At 32.3% G+C, this 26,681-nt stretch overlaps 2 protein-coding genes across 7 annotated transcripts; both read left to right on the forward strand.

The window, feature by feature from the left end:
* Positions 1-202: 202 nt before the first annotated feature.
* On the forward strand, positions 203-11,745 carry Ranbp16 (Ran-binding protein 16). 4 transcript variants are annotated; one of them, XM_075303041.1, is made up of 19 exons: positions 203-444; positions 640-869; positions 929-1,094; positions 1,149-1,387; positions 1,460-1,676; positions 3,782-3,880; positions 3,949-4,095; positions 4,162-4,841; positions 4,910-5,054; positions 8,789-8,936; positions 9,000-9,153; positions 9,215-9,620; positions 9,686-9,824; positions 9,890-9,967; positions 10,031-10,092; positions 10,800-10,939; positions 11,003-11,122; positions 11,181-11,251; positions 11,488-11,745. In XM_075303041.1, exons 1-19 carry the CDS (start codon positions 442-444, stop codon positions 11,535-11,537), a joined length of 3,294 nt encoding a protein of 1,097 aa, XP_075159156.1. In that variant the 5' UTR covers positions 203-441; the 3' UTR covers positions 11,538-11,745. The 4 variants fall into 4 exon arrangements, with proteins under 4 accessions (XP_075159156.1, XP_075159154.1, XP_075159155.1 ...); XM_075303039.1 differs by having other exon boundaries at positions 9,890-10,092; positions 11,181-11,288; XM_075303040.1 differs by having other exon boundaries at positions 9,890-10,092; positions 11,181-11,285.
* A 1,808-nt stretch (positions 11,746-13,553) lies between these two features.
* Positions 13,554-23,770, forward strand: Gbeta13F (guanine nucleotide-binding protein subunit beta-1). Of its 3 annotated transcripts, none has more exons than XM_075303045.1 (3): positions 13,554-13,722; positions 17,153-17,301; positions 17,529-23,770. In XM_075303045.1, exon 3 carries the CDS (start codon positions 17,717-17,719, stop codon positions 18,737-18,739), a length of 1,023 nt encoding a protein of 340 aa, XP_075159160.1. In that variant the 5' UTR covers positions 13,554-13,722; positions 17,153-17,301; positions 17,529-17,716; the 3' UTR covers positions 18,740-23,770. The 3 variants fall into 3 exon arrangements, with proteins under 3 accessions (XP_075159160.1, XP_075159159.1, XP_075159158.1); XM_075303044.1 differs by having other exon boundaries at positions 13,554-13,718; XM_075303043.1 differs by lacking the exon at positions 13,554-13,722 and having other exon boundaries at positions 16,707-17,301.
* Positions 23,771-26,681: the final 2,911 nt, after the last annotated feature.

Here is a 26,681-nt window from a genome sequence, read left to right on the forward strand (position 1 = left end):
CGCTTTTCCGACGAGTTTTTGATGTCGTATATGATTGTTTTCGACGTAGTGGGGATTCTCAAAAGAGTCCCCAAATTCAAACAATGTTGGCAGGGGGGCTATTCCCTATCAGTCTTTGTTTTTATCGTCAAAGTCAGCTGTGCTTGTACTGCAAACCTTACTAATGTACCATGCGAAATACTACAATTTTTTACATCTTTGGTAGAGAGAAGAAAAAGAAGAGTTTGCGAAATTGCATTCTAAGCTTCGCAAAATTGTTTGTAATAAGAAGAATTAATAAGATTTTATTGTTTAATCAAATAGTTTTATGTATATTACATTTTATATTGTTTAAGTTCAGAAATTATTCACATAGAGCATCACTTGTATGCGAATAAATATTTGTGCGCTTGTGGAAGGAGTAGTAACTTCTTGCGTCTTAAAAACAAAATAAACCAGAAAATGGTAAGCTATTTTTGAATATTATACTTGTAATGAACAAAATACATGAAATGTAAAATATCACCATTGCGGTCAAAAGGATAATTAACCCGCACCGGTCGGTCTTATTATTGTTTTGGAGGTTATGGTGCACATACACAGTGTAATGGATGTATCTTGTAATGTCTTTTGTTTTCTTCTTATATTGTTATACTGTAGGAAATCCAACAGCTAGAAATTTTATGTAAACAGTTATACGAAGCCACTGACTCGGTTTTACGATCCAATGCTGAGAAAACTTTGGTGCAATTTGTAAGCAGCCAAGATGCATTACCTAAATGTCAGATGCTCTTGGATCGGGCAGATTCTAGCTATGCTCAGTTGCTTGCTGCCACAACACTAACAAAATTAATACAGGGTCTTAATTTGGAGCAACGTATTGATATAAGGTGCAATTCCAAAGTTTTTTATGTAAACTGGCAATACTATAACATGTTTCCTCTTTTAGGAGCTATGTCCTTAATTATTTGGCAAACAGACCGAACTTACAGCACTTTGTTGTGCAGGCGTTGGTTACGCTATTGGCTAAAATTACAAAATATGGATGGCTTGATACCTACAAAAATGAACTGGTGTTCCAAACGTTGCTAGAAGATGTGAAAACATTTTTACAGGTTAGATAAAGATTATACAGTAAATTGTTCCGAAATAAGCTTTTGGTATTACAGGGATCTGTGGATCATTGTACATTTGGTGTACAAATTCTTTCACAACTTGTATTGGAAATGAACTCAATTGTGGAAGTGGATGCGAATATATCATTTTCGAAAAATCGAAAAATTGCCACTTCATTCCGGGATCAGCAATTGTATGATATATTTCTGCTATCGTGCAATCTTCTAGTAACAGCTCGCGATAATAGTAAAACAATAAATTTTATGGATGAATCCCAGCAAGCATATGTTAAGTACGAGGAAACTATTGAATATATTTATATTTTTTTATGTCCATGACTATTACTATTTTTCTATTTCTCTAGTTTGATTTCTCATGTATTGCGTTTAACGAAGAACTGTTTGAGTTTTGATTTTATTGGAAGTTCCACAGATGAATCATCAGATGATATGAATAGTGTCCAATTACCAACATCATGGCGGCCTGCTTTTCTAGATTCGAATACTCTGAAATTATTTTTCGATCTGTATCAGATATTGCCAAATGGCTTGGCTAGCTATTCTCTATCATGTCTTGTACAGGTTAGTATGTCAAAAAATTAAATGTAGGTATGAAACCTCGTATTTCTATCTCTAAATTAAAAATGCAAAAATACATATGAGGGCGATTATATTTTCATAAACTCCTGCCAAAACTTGGAAGGAAAAGTATTGATTGTGTACTATTTCGTGCTTTCAAATTAAATCGATCAAAAACATTTTTAATGGAATGCCTCAAGAATTGAAAAATGAGAACATTTTTTTTTTTATTTAACTCATTTTACAACCAAGCCGAAATGGCCATATACGGTTACAGGGATACTCAAATAAGGAATTACATTAAATTTACTTAAAAAAGAAATTATAAAAATAATTAGGACTACAATCAAGGACTGCAAAAACTTGACATTATTACACCTTATTACTAAGTATATATCTTACTACTATATGTAGACTACGTTACAAAAACCATTTGATATATAAATATAAAAATTTAGGAATTGATTACTACTCTCAAATGCCTACTAACGTAGGTTATTAACCAATAAGTTTAATTATTTGCAACTAAAAATTTAATATTTAAATAATATATATTTCTATGTTAACAATTTTTAATCCTCGAACTTATATGTTTGAGTTATTTTATATTTGATTTCTAATTTTTGTTTTTTATTTAATAAAAACTAACTAGGACTGCATAAACTTGACATATAGTTGCACCTTAATACTAAGTATATATCTTAGGTTAAACAGCGTTGGGAACTACAATATGTAGACTACGTTACAAAAACAATTTGACATATGTATATAAAAAAGCAACAAAAAAAATTAACTGATAATTAGGAATTGATTACTACTCGCAAATGCCTACTTATTTTTGTATTCAAACGAAAATGATTACATATGTAAAAGAAAGATGTTAGAAATTTCAATTTGTACTTATTAAGTTAATGTATTGCATATAATAGCTTATTGCTAAATAAATAAATAAATCAATCAATCAAAAAAGGTAACCGGTGGAAAAAGGCGGTTTTCGGCTCGAAAACTGAACATAGTACCCACCTTTATACTAAAAATACGGGTTTAATCGCAGAGTTTCGAAAATCTTTAAAATACACATTAATTTGAAATTAAGAAAATTAAACTTTATTGGTAAAACTGCGTAAAATGATTTTTACGTGTCCCCTCATAATAACTTTTTGTGAAGTAAACATTAAGTCCATTTCTAGTAACTAATAAGGGTACATTTAATTGTTTCAAAATATTTAGAGGCATAGTAAAGATACTCTAACAAGCCTTGAATTTAATAACTTGGAGCGGTGGTATGACTAATGCCGCTAACTTAGACTCTCAAATAACAGTAAACTGTGATGGGAAATGTACCACAAAATTTTGAAAGTACTTTGCGATCACTCGTATTAAAAGAGCCATTTGATATTTTGTGAAACATCAAGAATAAAAAGCTTCTTATAAATTCATTGGAGAAAAACAAAAAAATCAGCGTTGAATAAGTTTTTATTAAGCTTAAAATTGTTGAATATATAGGGTCGTTGATTCAAGTCCAGTTTCGACCGAACACCAAGTTTTTCAGCTATGGTTTGTCCATCTCAGTAAAATTCTAAATTTCGATGTGAGCAAGAAAGCACTGCTGTACATCCACATTTAGTCCACTAGTATTCAGACACTTTTCTGATTTGTAGAGTTGCTGGTATATAATTGCTAAAGGGGTTTTCATATTTTCATTACCTATGGTTGGGGAGCCAATTATGATTATATCATTAGATTATACTTCTAGTTTATCTTATATAATTTCTAGTTATATTGAAATTAAGATTTATTCAGATTATTATAAATTTGTAATACAAATGGTTTTGGTCATTAAGGATTAGTATTACTGAATAAAAACTGATAAATAAAATGTAATGATATGTACGACGTAAACAAAACTGGGCTACACAACTCTGTCTTCGCAATCAGTGATCTCATTTTTATATAAAATTAATAAAAGGGGTACCAGAACAGAACGATCCGTGATGATTCTTTATTACTAGAAACATTTTGCACATCGACATTGTTTTTTCAAATTTATGCATTTTATATTATGGAATCAAATAAGTTCGATTTTGTTTGCTTTTTAAAACTTATAGATGACATCTGTAAGACGTTCACTGTTCAACAATTCAGAGAGAACAAAATTCCTTACTCACCTTGTAGAAGGCGTTAAAAATATATTGGTAAATTTACATGTAAGTATCAAATTAATAAAAAAAAAATAAAATGTATTTGCAATTAAAATACAAAATTCTTGTACCAGGGTTTACGGGATCCTGATAATTATCACGAATTTTGCCGTTTATTGGCCCGATTAAAATCAAATTATCAATTGGGGGAATTGATCGCTGTTCCATGTTATCCAGAGGCTTTGGCTCTAATAGCAAAATTTACGGTCGAATCGTTGCAGGTATTTATTATCAAGGATTATTGCTAAATTCTTCTCTGCAAATACTTAGGAATAATTTACTTACAGATGTGGCAGTTTGCACCTAATAGTGTACACTATTTGCTTTCTTTATGGCAAAGAATGGTTGCTTCAGTTCCTTATGTGAAATCTCCGGAACCGCATTTGTTGGGTACCTATACACCGGAAGTTACAAAAGCCTATGTCGAATCACGTTTAAATGCTGTACCTGCTATAGTGAATGATCATATGGAAGACCCATTGGATGATTTATGCATGGTTTTGCAACAGTTGGAACAACTTTCCGTTATAGAACGCTGCGAATATGATAAAACATGCTCATTACTGGTGCGTCATTTCGACCAGAAAGCAAGCGAATATGAAAGTCTCTTGCAAACACCTAATGCCGATCCTATGTCCATTACGATACACGAACTTCAACTAACATGGTTAGTCTACATTATTGGTTCGGCTATAGTTGGAAGACTAACCGTAAATTCAAATGACGACCTTGATACAATGGATGCTGAATTGGTTATAAGGGTATTCCAATTGATGAGATTAACCGATGCTCGTTTACCACAGGCAGGCTGCGAGAAATTGGAATTGGCAATTCTTAGTTTTCTAGATCAAGTTCGCAAAATGCATATCAGTGAACAGAACCAAAAACCCAATGTGTACAAGCGTTTGAATGAAGTTTTCGGTATCAGTGATGAGCAAATGCTATTGAGTTTTATCAATCGTAAAATGTATCTATCATTCACAGTTAGGTTTTTATGTATGCATGTATGGATAGTATAATCTATTGTTTTTCCAGAATAACTAATCTGAAATTCTGGGGTCACTCGGAACAAATTATTACAAAAACTTTGATGCTACTATCAGATCTTTCTGTACATTTTAATTCAGTGAGGAAATTGGCCAAATTGGAGGAAGTACAGTTTATGCTCACCCATCATACGGTAAGTGGACCATTATATAATGTATTGTAGTGTTTCTTGTAAAATAAAGCTACTAGTATCATTATAACGATTTATGGTGCGTTACACAAATATATTGTTCACTTTGAGCCAACAATAGCCGATTATGATTTTCTAGTCAAATATTTTTAGAGGCCTATTTGGCTTTCTCCTTCACATGGAACTTTCTTATTAACCCTTTCACTACCAAAATAAACCTAATGTTAAAAACTTTAATTTTTCTTCTGTTTTTTACTAGTACTAACAAGATGTAAAACAAAAATTGTCATTTTGAGATCCTACCTCAATTACTTCAAGAGCTATATGAGCTTGTTCTGAGAACTTGATTCTTGAATTGTGACCAAATGGCCTTTCGAAAAAAAGCGTTATTTGACCTATAATATCTTTCAAAGTGTGAGAAGAAATACAAGAAAAGAACCTGAAAAAGTATGAGCTATAGTTTTTGTATAAATGTCAATTTACTAGAGACATACAGTAGAAAAATTTTCTCAACATTTCATATTTTTCGTTTATTGTTAAAGAAGTTTATTAAAATGTATTGTAGTGCTCTCCAATATGGAAAATATTTATAGCTTATTTAGATTAAACCTCTACTTTAAAATAACATCGAGAAATAAGCATGGGCTTAATGTTGCACATTTTAACTGCCAGAGCATTCGGCCTTCGGCCAATATGACTAAATTTGATGAACTTAAGTCTATTATTGGTGGATCTGGGTTGCATGTAGTCGTCTTATCCGAGACTTGGCTTAAACCTATTGTTTCTACGCGTTCTCTCCGTATTTATGGATTTGAATTTTATCGGAATGACCTTGTCGGCAGTAGAGGTGGTGGCGTCGGGATATATGTGTCTTCCGCTCTTAGACACAAAATAATTTTTAAAAGTTCAATTCTGGGTAAATGCGAAACTCTTCTTAGAGCTTTTATCTGGTCCAGGGTTTTGTGCGTCGTCGTTGCCACCTCCTGGTGATATGTTATCTTTTTATTTTGTGTTATGTTTCATCGTAAACTTTTTTTGAATTATTCTACATTATTGCTCTTGGCGATTTCAATTGCAATATGTTTAATGCTAATTGTAGAGACTCAGTCCGTTTTGCTTGCCATCGGCTATCTATGTCTGTTTCGCACAATTCGAAGCCCACGCATTATAATGTCGTACATGGTACAACGTCATTAATAGATTTTATGCTTGTCACTCCGAATTTGGAAAAGGTTGTGTCTGATCAGATGCGTCGTTTGATTTTGATCACTCTGAGGTAATCGCATATGTTGAGTTTTAAGATTATAAAAATATGGAAGTAGTCGGGATGCAAAATTATTTGATTTCCATTGATTGTTCGCAAATTTTCGTCTCTGCGGATGTTAATGTTAAATGTAGCCCAGTATCTTCTCTTATTGCATATCTATTTGCTTTTGTTCCTATTGTTGAAGGTTCAAAAGGTTATATAGGTCATTGAGAGATCTAGCTTATTCTGCTTTTCAGGCTGACAAGACTCGGAACAAGGCAAAATCTGTTATGAGGAAAGAGAAGAGGAAGTATTATTTCAGGCGGTTTAATGGTCTCAGTACCGACGGTCTATGGAAAGTTCTTCGGGGAGCAGGATGCGTTGGAGGTGATGGTGTTTCTTTCGACGAGGATGGATGAAGTGAACAATTTTTTTGTTAATTGTGCTCCTACGGACTATGAGGAAACATTCGATTTCAATAGTTTTTCTTTTCCTGAAGACGGGTTTTCTTTTAACTATGTAGGCGTAGAAGATGTTTCAGCGGCTATTCTGTAGATAAAGTCTAGATCGGTTGGAGTCGATAATATCTCTCCCAACATATCAGATATTGGATCTTTTTAACTCAGTTTTGACTACCTCTGTATTTCCTTCTGGTTGGAAAATGGCTCGTGTAGTGCCAAATCCCAAGTTTAAGGTGGTCAACGGACCGGATGACCTACGACCTATTTCTATTCTCCCGGTCTTATCGAAAATTTGTGAGCATTTGATTAAGGATCAGTTGATTTTTAAGTTTGGAAACAGGATTTTGAGTATTCAATATGGTTTTCGTAAGGGCCATAGCATCCCATCTTTACTATTACACCACACTGACTCCATCCGAGAGAATATCAACGCCGCCAATATCTGTGCTCTGGTCTCTATTGATTTGACGAAGGGTTTAATTCTATTTCTTTTCTAACTATGATTAAAAAGCTATGCCTCAGATTTAATTTTTCTATGACCGCGCGTAAATTTATTCTTTCATATTTGAGTGGAAGGACTCAGTTTGTGGATTTGAATAACAGAACTTCTTGTATTTTGCCATTAAATTCGGGTGTTCCCCAGGGCTCGATCCTTGGCCCGCTGCTTTTTCTTTTATACATGGATGATTAGGGGGAATATTTAAGTGGTTGTGCTTGCTCTTTATTTATATATGCTGATGATGTTTTTCTTCTCTTTAACTCTCGTCGCGAATTTTCTGATGTTTTCGAAAGCAACATTAATTATTGTTTGAGTAGAGTCGCACAATGGTCAGGTGATAATTCTTTTGTTATAAACCCGCTAAAGACGAAAGCATTACTGTTTGGCGGTGATAGTGATGTGATTGATGTCCGTTTGGGGATGTATAGGTTTGAATTTGTTAGCCAGATTAAGTGTTTGGGTATTCTAATTGACCAAAATTTGAGTTTTGTTCCTCATATTGAGTTGGTTCAAAATAAATTATATTCTTCCTTGCGTCGAATTTATTCATGCAATTTAGTCCTTGGATTAGATACAGACTTGCACATGCGTTATTGTTGCCTGCTATACGATACGGTCTGCAGATTTTTTGGGAGTGGCTGCTACCCATTTTTAGCGATTGAAATACTATTGTCAGATTTGTCTAAGAGGAAGAGACCATGTTTCAGAATTTGTGGGGAGGTTCCTTGGTGTATCGATTGCTCATTATGTCAAGTGTACCAATCTGCTATTCTTATATAAAGTTATTCGAAGTGGGGTACCTAGCACTCTATGTGACTCTTTTCGATTCTCTCGCTCGACGAGAAATCCTCAGATTGTGAGTCCTTGTATCTCTTGTTCTTTATATGAAACGTCGTTTCATGTGCGAGTCGCTCGTATCTGGAACATGTTGCCTCTTGATTTGAGAATTTTCTCCCATTCGAATAATGCTTTTCGTTTAAAAATGTATCGTTTTTTCGGGAGCATCAATTTGAAGTTGACATTGATATTCTATAATGCTCTATATTTTTGGTGCTAATAGCTGGACCCTGCCTGTTAGTTTGTCTTTCGAATTCGTATTCCCTTACATTATACTTACTTGGCGGGGGGAGCCCTTTTATGAGTTACTCATGTAAACAATTGTTATACAATTTTAAATTTACACACTTGTTATTTTATGTATCTTTACTTAGGCTTTAGTCACATAATACATTTATTATTTGGCTTCATTGGCTTTGTATTACGAAATAAATGGAAATTGAAATTGAATTGAATAAATCGAAACTAAGTGGGGAAATAGAATTAGTGTCTTTTTCGAATGTCCTTCTAAGTGGACATCGGTAGTGAAAGGGTTAAATAATCTCAGAGGCAACACTTTTGGAGGATTGTTAATAAAGAAAATATTATTAGCTGTCATTACTAGCTTGAACTTAAATATACTTCGTATCAGAATAAAACAAATGCCTTAATAACACTGAATTGTTTCTCAACAAAATTATGTACTATATTTCAGAGTGAGCACTTTCCTTTTTTGGGCACAAATTCTTCCCTAACGGAAATGAGATGCCGCACCATGTTTTATACATCCTTAGGACGTCTGTTAATGTTCGATTTGGGCGAAGATGAGGAACGATTCTACAGCTTTCTAAATCCGCTGACAAGTAAGCTATTCCGTTAGGGGTTTTTATCCTTTGCTATATTGTGAATTTTATATTGAAAATTAGATCAATTCGAATCTCTTGCCCCTGTTCTAATGGATGCCAATAGTTTCCCCAATGAAGAAGCTAAGAAGGCTATAATTGGTTTAGCCAGAGATTTAAGAGGCTTGGCCCAGCCATTAACGTCAAGAGTTCCATATACTATGCTCTTTGATTGGCTGTAAGTAAAATTTGTGTTTGGTGTGCGTTAGATTGCGAATAAATCACTATCTCTTTTTCAGTTATTATTCTGATTATTTGCCCATGCTTATACGAGCCGTGGAGTTATGGGCCCATGATCCTGCCGTTACAACTCCTGTTCTCAAGTTATTTGCCGAATTAGTACATTGTCGTACTCAGCGATTGCAGGGCAATGTTTCCAGTCCTATGGGAATTCTATTGTTTAGAGAGGCTTCAAAACTTATTTGTATATATGGAAATCGCATCTTACATTTAGATGTACCACGTGATCAACAGTATCCAATGCGAATAAAAGGTATCTCCGTATGTTTTACAATTTTAAAAAATGCTTTGGGGGGTAATTATGTAAATTTCGGAGTCTTCAAATTATATGGCGATGATACATTGGATAACGTTCTCAGAATTGCTGCTAAAATGATTATGTCTATACAACAAAACGATTTGCTGGTAAGTTCTCTTCATGTTTTCAGAAGCTGTAATTGTTTAAATAACTTAATATACAATATCTATAGGAATATCCGAAATTGGCTTCATCCTACTTCAATTTGTTGAACTGTTTATCACAAGATCATATAAGTTTTTTGGCTGGCATAGAACCTGGTGCATTTGTGTACATTCTAGAGAGTTTATCTAAAGGCTTTACAGCTTTAGGTATGATAAAAATACACACATAGTAAATACTCAACAAATATTTGTATGTACGCAATATTTTTTAGATTCGACCATCTACATAACATGCTGTGCCATATTGGATAGCATAATATCATTCATATTTAAGCAATTGCAATTGAAAAGTGAGTTAAAAAATTTAAAGAAACATACTGTTAAAAAATTTTTAATACATTTTTATATTTCAGTGTCTACATTCCCAAATAAGAAATTACGAAGCTTAACACCAGAAAATGCAAGGTTTCTTGAGGTAATATATTGTAAACTTTTGCCCCTATATTGGTTCCAAAATATATTACATATTTCCAAAAATTCGAGAAAAAAAAATTGAAATATTTTTTGATATTTCATTAAGGAAGGGAACTCCCATCGCACCCGATTTATGTGTCTGATTTTTCAGGCGAGATGAACACTTTCGTCGTATCGGCATTTGAAAAAATCTATATATGATAATGCCTTATGCACGAAACCTAATGGTCCATTATTTAAATTAAAATGAGAGAATCAAATTAACCCTCTAACCCTCGGGAAGCTTTTAGTAAAACACACCTTAATATTAGAAAAATGGATAAAATAAAAAGAAAACTTAATAAAAACTGTTCAAGAGTCTTGACAAAAAAATTGGGGCATTAGAGGGTTAATTAGCATTTTGAATGAACGAGTATGGGTGCCACAGTTAGTGTGTGATAGATTGATAGAATTTGATATCCTCAATAAAATTTGGTTCGAAGGAAAACATATCAGATGCTTCAAAAAGAGATTTTTTAAATTTGATCGACTATTGGTATAATTTCTTTTTTTAAATTTGGTAGTTTACTCCATAGGTCCAAAACATTTTCTTTTAATTCTTTGATTTTCAATCAAATTTCGTTAAAGAAAAGATGGTGCAGCGATTCAACATAGAATTTAAATTGATGTAACCAAAAATAATTCACGATGTCTGCATTTTTATTTTAGGTTGTTAAAATGAATTCCGAATTACTGCAAAACATGATGTCGACATTACTTAATAATGTCATGGCTGAAGATTGCAAAAACCAATGGTCTATGTCAAGACCGTTGCTAGTGTTGATCCTCCTTTATGAAGACTATTTTAGGTATGTTAAAATTCTATATATATGATACGAGGTTAATATATACATATATATATATTTTTTTAGATCTCTTAAAGAGAATATTCTACGCGCACAACCATTAGATAAACAACAAATAATGGCCCAATGGTTCGACGATTTGATGAATGGAATTGAACGCAATGTTTCCGTCAAAAATAAGGAAAAGTATGTAAACTTTGAAATGCAAAGAGGGCGAAAATTTAATACAAAATCTATATTTCAGATTTATTCATAATTTATCATCTTTCAGACGTGATGTGGTGAATTTGCCAAAAACGTCAAATTATAATACTGGTTCGTCATATAATGATGATTTGATCATAGATATGTAGTAAAGACGAAAAATAAAACATAGCTCTCTACTTATTTACATGTTTATCTTTTTTTTTGCCTACATTTACTAAAAATTTCCTTTTTTAGAAAATATTTTTGGTTTTTTGTTTATTATTTTTTGTTTGTTTATAAGAGAGATCTATGTGCAAATTTCCTTATTATTAGAAAAAGTTTAATTTTTTGTATTTCTATTTCAGATAGTTCGTATCAGATATATTCAGAAAATAATTATTCCGTTTCTGTGTGATTACTTTATCCTGAGAAGCACATACAACCGACTGCTTTTGATATGTTAACGTATACAATTTTGGATATTAGATTTTAAACAATTCTCGATATAAACTGACCCAGCAACAAGCATGATGTCTGATTAGAACCGAAAATTTTGTACTTTAAATAAAATTTTTGATGTACATACATATATACATATATATTCATATTACTCGAAACTAAAAGTTTTTTATCTTCAAGACATTGCTGTAGTATACTTGTTAACATTGATTTCATCAATAGAAAGACATTGAAATTGGTTTGAAAATACCTCACCCGATGCGTCAATGCTGAATGTGCGTCAGAGATTAATAATAAGGCGCATGATTTAATGGTGGTAGGGTCATTTATATAATAGGAATTTTAGTTCTACAAAGGTAAGAACAAATGCCATTTTGACGTGCTGACGAAATATATTTGTAATAAGCTGTTTACACTTGAAATCTAGTAATTATGCACTGATAGAAAAGTAATTAAGACTGCCAGGTCTTGGATGAATTACCATCGGTTGTTACCATTTAGGTATTAATTCGACATCAATAGTTTATGATGACAACATTTTGTAACAAATTATTGCTCAGGTGGTATAATTTTCATACCATACGTAACCGAAATATAATCAATTATTGGCTCTAGATATCGAATGTTGCAAGGTATAAATGATAACAAAGCAGTATAAATGCCTGGCAATAACTATAATACCGAAGGAATCTAATGATGGCTTTTTCTGGGCTGTATATACTAAGTCCAATAATACAGCGTAAAAATACAAAAACAAGATTTTTCAATACTTTTGTAGTAAATTTATTACAGCAGTCACTTCTAGGCCTCATTTTAAATGCACTACAAATTCAAAATATTCCTGCTGGTGGAATTACAGGACCTTTTTCAAAACATATAAAAAGTATCTAACATTACATGACAGGGTTGAATGCAAAATACAGTACTCATATTTTATTGCCGAAGTAAATTCCACCGTGGTGCAATGGTTAGCATGCCCGCCTTGCATACACAAGGTCGTGGGTTCGATTCCTGCTACGACCGAACACCAAAAAGTTTTTCAGCGGTGGATTATCCCAACTCAGTAATGCTGGTGACATTTCTGAGGGTTTCAAAGCTTCTCTAAGTGGTTTCACTGGAATGTGGAACGCCGTTCGGACTCGGCTATAAAAAGGAGGTCCCTTGTCATTGAGCTTAACATGGAATCGGCCAGCACTCAGTGATAAGAGAGAAGTTCACCACTGTGGTATCACAATGGACTGAATAGTCTAAGTGAGCCTGGTACATCGGGCTGCCACATAACCTAACCTAACCTAAACTACGGCGCCATTCCACCATTTTGGTGGTGGCTGATCTTAACAATCGTACTTACACCAAAATCAAAATAGAACCAGTCATCTGTTGATGGTCTCCGACCTATCTCTAGAGAAAATCTTTGCAAAAACATACTTCTAAACAATTTCATTTCTCCTACCATTAAACCCCTCAATAATGGAATTCCTCAAGAACCAACGTTTTCGGTGGTATTGTTTCACACAATGGTGATAACAAAATTCTAAAAATTTTTGGTACATTTCCCATCACAGCTGGCGATGTTATAATTTCATTTCAGAGTCTATAGTATCGATGGAGATGAAATGGAACTTTGAATAACTACCAGAGATATTTTACTTTCACGTTTACAAAACCAATTTTCTAAATTAGAAGGAGAATTAAATTGTAACGTTTTTTAATTTCAAACATGTGCACACTAAAACATGTATTTTTCGCAGAAAGTAGTAAGAATTTGTTTAAAAAACACACAATTTATTTACGTCAATTTATAGATGGACTTTCAGTGCCATCTATAAATTGACGTTTGTTATCACGCTAAAAGAGAGAAAAGTTGTGTCTTGTTCAAAATGGCTTTGACAGAAGAACTTAAAAATAACATATTTAATAGCGCTCCGATACAGAAATACGGGGCTGTTACTATATGTCAAGAAGGGTGTTGGCTAAAGAGAAGAACTGTCAAGCTTTGCGGTGGAGTGTAATTGAAATTGTTGCAGAAAAATATTTTTTTAAACAGTGATGCAGAAAGATTTGCACAAAAATTATAAAAACTTTCCATAGAAAAACGAACATTTCGCACAAAATTGTGAAAAGAAAAACACAAAACGTAAGTGCGTGTGAAAGAAAGCAAAAATAAAGTGAAAAATATGAATTCAATGTCGGGGAAAATTTATATATGTACATATATAGATTAAATCCAAGGCGAAGAAAAATTGTTCGACGGCGTCGTGCACGAACGGCAAACATAATTAGTTTACACATTGTCGGCTTATTTGTTGTCTCCACAAAGGGGAGCTACAAATTATAGTGCTCTCAGAAATGTTTAGATATCTCTTTGTTCTCAAAATCTGGGTTTCGACTCCTCTCTGATTCACACTTACTATTCTCCAATCATCCCTTTCTTGTATCCCAACAGTGTATGCTAAAAGTTTACGTATATTAATATTGAAGTGACAAGTAATCTACATTATTTAATTTTTTTTGAAAATTATTTGATTCCAATGGGATTCCAAATGATAATGCATCAAAAGGCTGGTGAGTGTGTCGTATGACGAATGAAATAAATCAAACCTGTATTGAGTACCCACTACATTCAATTTCCAAAGTGATATTCCTTAAAAAAGAAGTGAACAATTTAATACCTCATTCATATTAAGCTCGAAATCTACTAAAAGGGGATATGAAATCCCTTTTTTATAAGGCAAATGACAGTTAAAATCTAGTTAAAGTGGATTTTGGAAGTGTAATACCTCATTCACATTACACTTCCAAAATCCACTTTAACTAGATTTCAACTGTCATTTGCCTTATAAATAAGGGATTTCAAATCAACTTTTAATAGATTTCGAGCCTAATGTGAATGAAGTATAATGTGAATGAGGTATAGGATTGATGTGCTTGGATTTTCAGAGAATATCTATAAAAAATGCTTATATAGTTTAACATAGCTTTCTCCTTTTTGCGGATTTTGTGTCATCCTCGGCTTAAATCTACTTTAGTACAAGTGGTCCGATTGGTCTAACTTTTGGCTAGCGTGTAGACTTTTCGATTCTAAACACGAAACGTAATATATCTCTTTTTGTGGGAAAGACCTATTTTCAGAGTTACGGGCCCCTAAAGTTTTCATTATCACATATATTGGATTTGGTATCAATCGCATATAATCATCCTAAAAGTAATATATTTAGAATAACCTGGACACGGAGAGGTCCTGGGTTCGCGTTAGCCCACTTTGGACTCTGTTCACAGAAGAAAGTCTCAAAACCCGACCGAAGCCGGCCACCTGTCCACTTTGGGTTCGCGTTAGCCCACTTTAGACTCTGTCTATATGAGCAAGTCTTAAACCGCGGCCAAGGTCCGCCACCTATCCAGTTTGGGATCGCGTTAGTCCACTTTGGACTCTGTCCATTGGAGAAAGTCCCGGCCGAAGACCGGTCAATTTTCAAGGGTCGGTGTCTCGAAAACTACGCTCTTCCGACAAAATGTTTACTTAATATTTTCTCTTTAAAATGTAGTATTACGCAAAAAACGCAATTTCATTCATTTAATGAAAATTAACAAATATATTAAAGAATATACAGATTTTTATATGTCGATATTTCGAAAAACTAGGCTTTTCCGACAAATTTTTTACTTAACATTTTTGCTTTAAATTTCTTCTCCTAAACTCAAAAACATTTTTGTTTGTTTTTAACAACTATTGCTAAAGTAGATTTGTTCCAAAAAATATTCCAATATTACAAAACCAATGCGTTAAATTTTTTAAAAATTAAAATGATTCATACCAATCACAAAACAGAAAGACTTTTTGGAAATTGAGATATATTACTATTGAACAAGCTTTAGGCAACGAATTTGTATTAAACGCGATAATTACGCTGCCATATTTTTTTTTAATTTGACGGCACATTTTAGTACACACAAAAAAATATTTTTCTGATTCAATCACGAAATTAATTGATCCAATTAATTTTTTAATTGAAATGTCTTCAATCACGAAAATGATAGTTTCAATCACAGTTTTAATTGGGCATAGAAAAAATCCTTGATTAAAAAATTAATTGATGTCATTAGCAATTTTCAATTATTTTTTTAATTGATTCAATTAAAAATTTTATTGATTTTGAATGCAAACCCCAATTAATTTTTTATTTAAAAAGGTAACTATTTTCAACTACTTTCTGAATTGGCTTAGAATTTTTATTTTGATTAAGAAATGTTCATCACTTTTTTTAACTGACTTCGTCTTCTGAATTTGATTAAAAAGTTAATTCTATCAATTAATTTTTTAATTAAAAATTTTAAAATTTTCAATCATTGACTTAATTAACCTAATGTTTCTACCTTGATTAAAAAGTTAATTGTATCAATTAATTTATTAATTGAAAAAACATTCAACTTCAATTAACTTTTTAATTGGAAATATTCTGGTGATATTTTTTTCTGTGTATGTTTATATCTTTATAAGATAAATAAATTGCGTCGAGCAAGTGTCGTCGCTATTGAGAAGTTGTACCACGCCATGTTTCTAAATTAAAGGTTTGTTAGGGCATTTCACTATGCTTCAATTTTTAAACAATTAAGCGCGGCCTATAAGGACCTTTCAAATATATAAATATAAGAACCAATTTCAAATATTTCTTTTAGATTTGTACATTTTTAAATTCTCTATTAACAATCGCTACAAAATTCACTATTTTTATTCTCCTAGTAATGATGTTGTACCAGCGTCAAATATTTGAAAAATTATCTTTTTTTTTTAATTAATAAAGTAACGGGATTTATTAAATTTTGTTAATAAAATCAGATGAAAATGCTACAATAAAAATTACAATGTAGAAAATACTAAACGCTAAATGAGAATATTGCGTTTAACTACAAAATATAAATGCTAAAGATGGATGCAATAATGTGGCATATAAAGTGTATGAATAGTTCGTGCCAGCACTGTATATATTTTGGTGCGAATGTAACCACTATATATAGAAGAATTTCCGTCAATAAATTGTGAGCTCTATCTGTCTCTTTCTTGCATTCTCCTTCGTTCAATCGTTTCGTCGAGTTTTATTGTACTTTCGTTGTATTATTAATCAAGTTTTCATTGGTGGTTGCAAATTGCAATTTTGGTGTACCAGTGTACTGAGGAAAATTCTAAATTGTACGTGCTTACTGTTGTAATAAATTAGAAAAAAATTAAAATATTTGTATATCAGTTACACCAAACTAGAAATAATTGAAAGTTTACATACAACATGCAAAAATCGCTATTAATACGTTGTTTTTCATAAAATAAAAATGTATAAATCTCATCCCTTGTATTACTACTAAAAGTACGATCGAACTCTCGAACCGTAGAACAACCATAGGAAGGCAATAGAAAAAAATATACATATACATACACTTAAATAGGCAGGCAAAAGTGTAAAGAGAATAAAAGAAATTTGGGTTGGAGAAGTAAAGTGAAGGGAGGAGGAGGACGTCAACGTCGAACGAAGCACCAGAAAAAAAGGAGAATCATATACAGCAGCGTTTTTTCAACAGGAGAAAAACGACTAGGCGAAGAAGAGGAGAACTCCCAGGCAATTAATTAAAAAAAAAAGAATTATTCAGGAAAAATTAGCAAGAAATTTGGTTACACTAACTTGTGGATTGGATCTTGTTGGAAACTAGGGTAGTGAAAACAAATCTAGGTAAGTAAATTATGTACATCATGGAAATGTGTGTGTTTTTTATGGTATTGATGAAAATTGTCAAGTGAATTTGTTAAAACTAACACCCCACAACTTTTCGTAACTTTTTTTTCTTCTCATTCGCCACCCTTTGCCTGTCCGCCCGTCGTGTTCATCGTCATCATCATCATCACCACACTCAACTCAATCTCACAATCTGCGGCCTTCCCAACCACCACCTATAAAAGATATAGAGATTTTCACCATCATCATCACCAAGTAAGCAGCAGTCAGTAGTAGTAGTGCAACCGACATAAAAAACAAAGTTCCAATCGCAACAGCCAGAAAAGTAATAAAGCAGAGTCATCCACTAAATTTTTTATATAAAGTCCACCACATCCATCTAACAAATAACAATTAGCAAAAGTCTACAAAGATGAACGAGTTGGACAGTTTGAGACAAGAAGCCGAATCCCTTAAAAATGCCATACGTGATGCCCGTAAGGCTGCCTGCGACACAAGTTTGGTGCAGGCAGCAGCGTCTTTGGAACCCATTGGTCGTATACAGATGCGCACAAGACGAACATTGAGGGGACATTTGGCGAAAATCTATGCCATGCATTGGGGCAACGATTCACGCAACCTAGTATCAGCATCTCAAGATGGCAAATTGATAGTTTGGGACTCGCATACCACAAATAAAGTCCATGCTATACCGTTGCGCTCGTCTTGGGTCATGACGTGTGCATACGCGCCCTCGGGCAGTTATGTTGCCTGTGGTGGTCTAGATAATATGTGTTCAATATACAATTTAAAAACCCGCGAGGGAAATGTGCGTGTATCCCGCGAATTACCCGGACATGGTGGCTATTTGTCATGCTGCCGTTTTTTGGACGACAATCAAATTGTAACCAGCTCGGGTGATATGACCTGTGGTCTATGGGACATTGAAACTGGCCAACAAGTTACATCGTTCTTGGGCCATACTGGTGATGTTATGGCTCTCTCACTTGCGCCTGGTTGTCAAACATTTGTTTCTGGTGCTTGTGATGCTTCGGCAAAACTTTGGGATATACGAGAGGGCGTATGTAAACAAACATTCCCTGGCCACGAATCAGATATAAACGCAGTGACGTTCTTCCCCAACGGTCAGGCATTCGCCACAGGTTCGGACGATGCCACCTGTCGTCTCTTTGATATACGAGCTGATCAAGAATTAGCCATGTATTCGCATGACAATATCATCTGCGGCATTACGTCGGTGGCATTCTCAAAGAGTGGTCGCTTGCTGTTAGCTGGCTACGATGACTTTAATTGCAATGTTTGGGACACAATGAAAGCCGAACGTTCTGGTATATTGGCTGGCCACGATAACCGGGTCTCGTGTCTGGGTGTGACTGAAAATGGAATGGCAGTAGCAACGGGTTCATGGGATTCCTTTTTGCGTGTGTGGAATTAAGCATAACATCAACAATCCATAAGAGAAAAACAAAAAACACAACACATTATGTTTTAAGGAAATCCAACAACAAATCACAACAAAATCAACAGCCTACAACAAAAAGAAAATACTGTTTACTACTATACATATATAGTTTAATGTAATACCAACAAAAATGCCGTGTAATGATGGTAAAATTAATTCTGAGGATATTGTTGAAAGAAACGCATTTACTTATACATTTACGAAAACAAAACAAAAAACGAGGGTGCGCAACTACTCCAGGCGTCCTAAAAAATGCAGAAGAACGGCTATTTTCTTTATACGTGATCATTGCTACTTTTTTATATGTCTTGTACTGTTTGGGAATAACGCAATCTCATTAAGGAATACGATTAATTTTTTGGCGCATTTTAAAATCGTGGAAAAATAAGGTTTCGAGTAGTCCAGAATGAAAATTCACATTTGTTCACTTCTATGAGGACACAAAAACCCCTCCATTTTATTGATCAAGAGAAGCAAAATCAACAATATCCTCAACAATTTTTCCACATTCAAATTTTAATTTAATTGAACAATGTAACAAAAACAAGAAAACAACACGCGCAATTTACACGCACATTAATTTACACACAACTTTACGTACAACTTCATACATACGCGACACACAACCACACACACACATACAATATATTTATATATATACAATTGAACTTACATTGCAAAAAAACCTAAAAAGTGTGGTAAGATGATTAAAAAATGGATGAGAAAACATCCATTAATAAAAAAGGGCATGCACATTCGAAAGTCGTATTATGTAGGACTATAGGACATTTAAAGAAAGGATATTTGAACATATAAAATGAAATCCCACACAGACAGAAAAATATACACAAAAGTAAAAAATACGCGCAAAACTATTTTGCACCCAGAAAGAAGTAAAGGAAATTTTTCATTGCCCCCGCCGCCATAAAAACATAACATGTCTCTATTAAGAAAAATGCAAGTATCACTTTTTTAGTAATTCGTTACAGAATCTTTTTTTCGTTTTTAACATAAAGAGGTCTATTCTGTATCTCACGTGAGAATTTGAAGTTTTCATATCTCACAGAAACTTCCTTAAGAAAGGTATAATTGTTTATTCTATCTTGTGAAAACTTTTCACGTCAAGTACAAAATAGATCCTGCGATGTGTCTCCTCTTATATGTCTGTTTAAAGCCTAAATATATATATTCATCATTTTCCTAAGAATATAAGGCTACAGTAGTGTTATACATATGTACATATATGTATTATTAGTATGTGTATGAATGCGTAAATTTTTTGTTTTCTGTTTTTTTAATTCATATAAGCAAATTGTCTTTTTATACTTGAGTTCCCTTTAGCCAGCAAGAACTTACTATAAACCTACATTCTCATATACACAGAACCAAATTAGAGCAGAAAGAACAGTAAAAAATAAAAAGATGAGGCATTTACAAAACCACAGCAAGTTTATTTAAGTCGAGAATGAAATGAGAAACATCCTAGAAAAATAATGATAAAACAAAAATCACGTCAACAACAAAAACCACAATGAATAATTAATTTAATAAGTCTTACAAAAAACCAAAAACCATTTATTAATAATAATATTTAATTATAATAATAAAAACATCATACACTACAACTTTATAAAACAAAACGTATTTAAGGACTTTAATTTCTAAAAATAAAAGTAATTTAAAACAAAACCAACAAATATAAACATATTTTATATATGCATAAAAAATTCTTATAAAAACAAAATTAAGAAAAAAACTAAAAAAATTTATATAAAAAAGGAACAAAAAATAATTAAGCTAAGAGGGGTAATAGGAGCCGATACAAGTAAAAAAAAAATACAAACTACAACAAAAATCACCCACTCATACAATAACAAAATTCAAATTTCCATTTGCATCTCCGCCCCGAATCCATCTCGCATCTTGATTTAATTTCCACCGCGGTTCTTATGGCGATGACCACAAAGTGTTAATTTACAATAACACACAAAGTATTTGTAATAGTGATGATTTTCATTCATTTGTTCAAAGATAAAATAACGCAACAATTTCCTATTTATCAAACCCATTAAGCTACGACGAATCAACAACCTCACGTAAAAAGGGGAAACAAAGTAGAACGCACACATGAATTAATCCATTTATTGTGTTACCATGACAAAACACAATAGTAGCATCAAAAGAACTGCAGTTGAATTTTGTTTAGCTTATTGAAAAATGAATACATTTAGTCGTTATTTTAAAATGTATGTGTTTACTAGAATTTAAAACATTTTTGGGGCTCAAAAATGAATTATTTTCAATGTATATTAATTTGTCGGGCTTCTTGGTCCAAGTTTTTCCTTTCAATAATTGCAAATGTAAAGTTACTTTTTTTATTTATTTTTACACAAATATATAGAGAAATAATTGAACTCAATGAATACCACCAAGGAGAAAAAGAAGTAATTAACATCTCCCTCATAGTCATTTCGTTGATTTATCACACTATGAAATATGAAAAATGTTATTTGGCATATCGGCATGATAAGTGGAAAATATCAATTTATACACACATATATTTTTATATATGTATATGCCTCTACAGTACAGTACTTTTAATTATTTTCACCTCGTATTCGACTATCTGATCCACATTATTCTGAAATTTAAGCTATTCGATCTTTACAAAGCTAATGGATTTTTCGGTATAAGATTCTATTCTCAAAGACGTCTTGATTACTTTAATCCAAAATTGCGAAAGTATATATACTTTCTCTCGAATCGAATATATAAAAAGTGTTAGTTAATACATTAATATGCGCATGATGATATAAACCGCTGTGCAAACTTTTTTCGGACTTTATGTTTAGAATAAAATTGTTCTATATTGAACTTGTATAAAGTCATTAAACTTTATTGCAGTGCAAACTTTTCTCGAACGATATTGTTCTATAGAATATAGTTTGGAATATTTTATATAATTGTTTTCAAAAGCTAATATACATTTTCACAAATTGATTAAATTCGGAATAGTATTTCCAATTTTTTTAAGCTTAAACTATAAGAGAAACTTTAAAATAAATTAGAAAAATGTCCCACGTTAGTACCATTTAGCAATCTATAAATACATATTTTTTATGTTGTGTATGGCTTGCTGTGATTTGTAAATGGATTTTTGTTTGAAATGAATTTGTTCTTCAGTTTGGTTAAAGAAATTTAATAAAACCGTATCTCCTTTTTTTATATTAAATCACTTTTTTATATTTAGTTTTCAAATGGAAACATCATTAAAGAAATTTACAAGTAAACACTTTTTTTTGAATGCGCAAGTAAACGTTTTGCAGAAACTTTTCCATCTTAAGAAAAAAAGATGCAAGTATTTTGCAAAGAGATTTTTTTATTTTCTATACTGTCTGTATAAAACGCAGAAAAAAACATTACCAGTAATTTCACGTACCTCCTCCCGGAATAGCCTGTCATTCTTTATTCAATCATTTCTGCATTGTTCCATTAGAAGATGTTGTTGCTCTCATAGCCTTAACACAATGATCCAGTTAGCCATATTAATATAAGTATATACATGCTATATAGGAATACACACAAGTGTAACCAGATCAAACTTTCCGTTTGAAAATAAATAAAATACAATTGAGGAAAACAAAAACTTCAAAACATATAGCTCAGCTTTGATTTTTTTACAATTTGCATTTATAGTCTTGTACTTTATTTATTTGTTTGTTTTTACATATAAATGCGAACCTAAAAGTTTCTAATTGTTTTCTACATACATATTATATGCATACACTAAATAAAATCAATTCTTTTGTTTTTTTTTATTTTGAGAAACTGAAATTATTGAGAGATAATTTTTATCACGTAAATATATTATTTAATTTTATTTAGCAATATATACAATATTTTTTTGTTTTTAATTCTTATATTAGGTTTTAGAATGTTCCTTTAATTTTTCTCAATATTTACAAATATGCGATACTATATATTATTTGATAACTGTTGTAACTTATGTTTGTTTCCAGTCTCGTGTTTGAAGCATTTCACTCACATATTATAAAATATTACCTAAATCATGTATTAAATTTATGCTTATTTATTTACATTTTCCTAAATAAGTTTCTAGTGTTTGTATGTATGATATTTTGCTACATGGAAATCCCAAAGGAAAATTAAATCTATAATATTACATATTGCACAATTAAAAACTATATGTACAATTCTATTTGTTATTATTAAAAAAAAGGTTATGTAAAAATTATCAAATTTGTATATTCTGTGGGTGACTGTATCTACTTCGCCGAAACTAGGCCATATTGTAGTATTCCGTGTTAAATATACTATACCTACTTCGAGATCATTATATGACACATTCATTTTACTTAATTACAACTTATTTTATAATTATCTTACTGTAATGAAAATTTCGGCTATTCTATGATTTTTTGTTGATATATTTTCGGATTTCGAAATGAAACATCACTACTACCTTTGGGATTATTTCATTATGGCACTGACAGTGACGACGACAACTTTAGATTTTCGATATTGCAGTTCATATGAAAACACTCCTACGATAGCGAAAAGCATAACATCCATACGTACCACACTCATTTCAATCTGTCTCTTTCACACCCGCAGACTAGACGGACACATATAGAAAATACATTTTTCAAAGGGTCATATAAGATTTAATATTAAATAAACAAAAAAAAAACTTAATGAAAACAAACCAAAAAAAAAAAATACACAACATACACATGCATACACATATACTTTCTTTGAAAGGAAAAAGCCCAAAAACAAAAATAAATAATTAAAAAACAAGTACATGGAACTAAAGTAATGAACAAACAAAACACAGAAGATTAAAAATATTCAATGACGATAAAAGTAACACAATGGAAAATAATACATCTAAAAAGAAACTCATATTTAAAAATCTGTAATTATAAAAATTAAAAATAAAAATTCAAATAAAAATACATTTGCTTAGTTAGTGTAATCAAATTTTTTTCAATTTATTTAAAGGATCAAAATTAGTAAAAAAAATTGCAGTCTCTTAAGGTAATTTCTCAATTTTGGTTACAAAATTATGAAAAATATAAAATTATGATAAAAGAAATCACTTAGAATCAAAATGATAGGATTTTTAGTTAGTCCTTAACTTTACACTGCATTCTTGAAACTTTCACCATGCAAGCCAAACGCTTGCACGGTACTATCGAAAGCCACAGTTAATACCATGTTTCTATATATCGAATGAATACCCACTCGATATAAAGGCAGCCACTCGAATTCGAATCAATTTGGGTTTCTGTATTTTTGAAAGTTCATTTCGTTTGTGTGAGAATGCGTTGATTATCAAAAATTAATATTTTTCAAATTTGTGGACTGAGAATTCATTAATTTCAACAATGTTTTTACTTTTGACATATACGTTTGTTTAACACTCGACAAAAAAAAAATAAAGATAAAGGGTGATTCTTTTGAGGTTAGGATTTTCATGCATTAGTATTTGACAGATCACGTGGGATTTCAGACATGGTGTCAAAGAGAAAGATGCTCAGTATGCTTTGACATTTCATCATGAATAGACTTACTAACGAGCAACGCTTGCAAATCATTGAATTTTATTACCAAAATCAGTGGCAGAAAATCCGCTTTTTTATCGACAAATTTTGTTCAGCGATGAGGCTCATTTCTGGTTGAATGGCTACGTAAATAAGCAAAATTGCCGCATTTGGAGTGAAGAGCAACCAGAAGCCGTTCAAGAACTGCCCATGCATCCCGAAAAATGCACTGTTTGGTGTGGTTTGTACGCTGGTGGAATCATTGGACCGTATTTTTTCAAAGATGCTGTTGGACGCAACGTTACGGTGAATGGCGATCGCTATCGTTCGATGCTAACAAACTTTTTGTTGCCAAAAATGGAAGAACTGAACTTGGTTGACATGTGGTTTCAACAAGATGGCGCTACATGCCACACAGCTCGCGATTCTATGGCCATTTTGAGGGAAAACTTCGGAGAACAATTCATCTCAAGAAATGGACCGGTAAGTTGGCCACCAAGATCATGCGATTTGACGCCTTTAGACTATTTTTTGTGGGGCTACGTCAAGTCTAAAGTCTACAGAAATAAGCCAGCAACTATTCCAGCTTTGGAAGACAACATTTCCGAAGAAATTCGGGCTATTCCGGCCGAAATGCTCGAAAAAGTTGCCCAAAATTGGACTTTCCGAATGGACCACCTAAGACGCAGCCGCGGTCAACATTTAAATGAAATTATCTTCAAAAAGTAAATGTCATGGACCAATCTAACGTTTCAAATAAAGAACCGATGAGATTTTGCAAATTTTATGCGTTTTTTTTTTTTTTAAAAGTTATCAAGCTCTTAACAAATCACCCTTTACTTACCAGTCGACATAGAGGAACCCAAATGAATTTTCTTTCGTTTGAAATACGAAAAAAACTATCGTTCGATATACAGAAACAGGGCATAAGTTTGCTGTATTCAATGGTGTAATATCAAACCTTTTTTAGGGTATGGTCACACTGGGCAAGACCAGCAAACATTTTTAGTTCATAATGGATACAATACATCACAGCAAGAGTATTTCCCAAAAACTGTATCGAGATATTTCGAAAGTGCTGCTGGAAAAAAGTTTGACACTCGTTTTGGGCAACTATTTGCCAAGTGTGACCATACCCTTAGTTAAAACAATATTAGTACGTTGCTGTTCTATAAAACAAGCCTGATCACTCTTTTAAAAATAATTAAATCTACTAAAAGTGGGTTTGAAATCCCCTTTTTTTAAGGCAAATGACAGTTTAGATCTAGTTACAGTGGATTATTGTGTGCATGCAGGTCATTTTCGAATATGAATATTATTGTGTGCATGCAGGTCATTTTCGAATATGACATGACCTGCTTGCTATATGTGTTCGGTTCATGTAAGTACATAAATAGATGTGTCAAACATGTTGTGTATCGGCCAATGCTTTGGTATAGTCTGCATAAAAACCATTATTCTGACATAATAAATCTACACCCAAAGAAATTTGTTAGTAGGAACTAAACAGTAGGGCTAAAACAGCAGAAAGTCTGCTGCAGTCACTGTTTGCTGAAATAGCAAACATTTCCTGCTATTTTTTTAAGCTCAATTACACTAAAACATGTTTTATTTTGGCTAAAACAAATAAACATGTCAACTTAGGAGCTATCCTAACATAATTAAAACAATATTTTATGAATATCTATAGTATCTGAATATTTATCGAATTGAGACATAACAGCAAACAAAATGTTTGCTGATCGTATTTAGGAGCTTGTAAGTATATTACAGTGCAAAAACATACCAAAAACTACTTTTGGTTCTTAAATATGCTTTGGGGGAAAATTTATAACCTAAACATTTTATAAATTGTTGTTCATTAGGCCCTGAAGTACAAAAATATAACAGCAGACATCGAGTGCTGTTTTTAGCAGACTTTTCTATGAGTGTAGGTTAAATAAGGTATTTCCGCAGTCCTATAATTCAGGCCAGCGTTGTCAAAATTGTTTCACCAAAAACCGCTAGATTTGCCCAAAAAGAAAGCAAAAAAAAAAAAGCTAGAAAAAAAGCTTTTTTTTTTGTATCAAAAGTTAAATTTTTGATTGAAATTTATTTATTTCACTTAAAATGCATATTATTTTAATTGTATTCATTTCAATTCTACTTCTGTGAGACTATAACATTATTTAAATCATATTAGCTCTGTTTACGTACTCGATAAATTTTGATTACCATCACAAATTTTTACTGGTAGTCCTTCGTTTACATTTCACAGTAAAAATTTTTTTCGCAGTAAAAACTTGTAATTATCAGCTGGTTAATCATCAACAAATCCAATTGCACTAGAATTAGAAAATATAAATATT

Source organism: Haematobia irritans, chromosome 3 (genome assembly GCF_050003625.1).
Source record: "Haematobia irritans isolate KBUSLIRL chromosome 3, ASM5000362v1, whole genome shotgun sequence".
NCBI classification, from domain to species: domain Eukaryota; kingdom Metazoa; phylum Arthropoda; class Insecta; order Diptera; family Muscidae; genus Haematobia; species Haematobia irritans.

What these genes read in the sequence shown, in the direction of transcription:
- Ranbp16 (XM_075303038.1), top strand. An exon ending in AGTTTTATCAATCGTAAAAT is followed by an intron (nt 4,842 to 4,909) that starts GTATCTATCATT and finishes TTGTTTTTCCAG; the next exon opens with AATAACTAATCTGAAATTCT. An exon ending in CTTTATGAAGACTATTTTAG is followed by an intron (nt 10,940 to 11,002) that starts GTATGTTAAAAT and finishes ATATTTTTTTAG; the next exon opens with ATCTCTTAAAGAGAATATTC.
- Gbeta13F (XM_075303045.1), top strand. Translation starts at nt 17,717, where the DNA reads ATGAACGAGTTGGACAGTTTGAGACAAGAAGCCGAATCCCTTAAAAAT.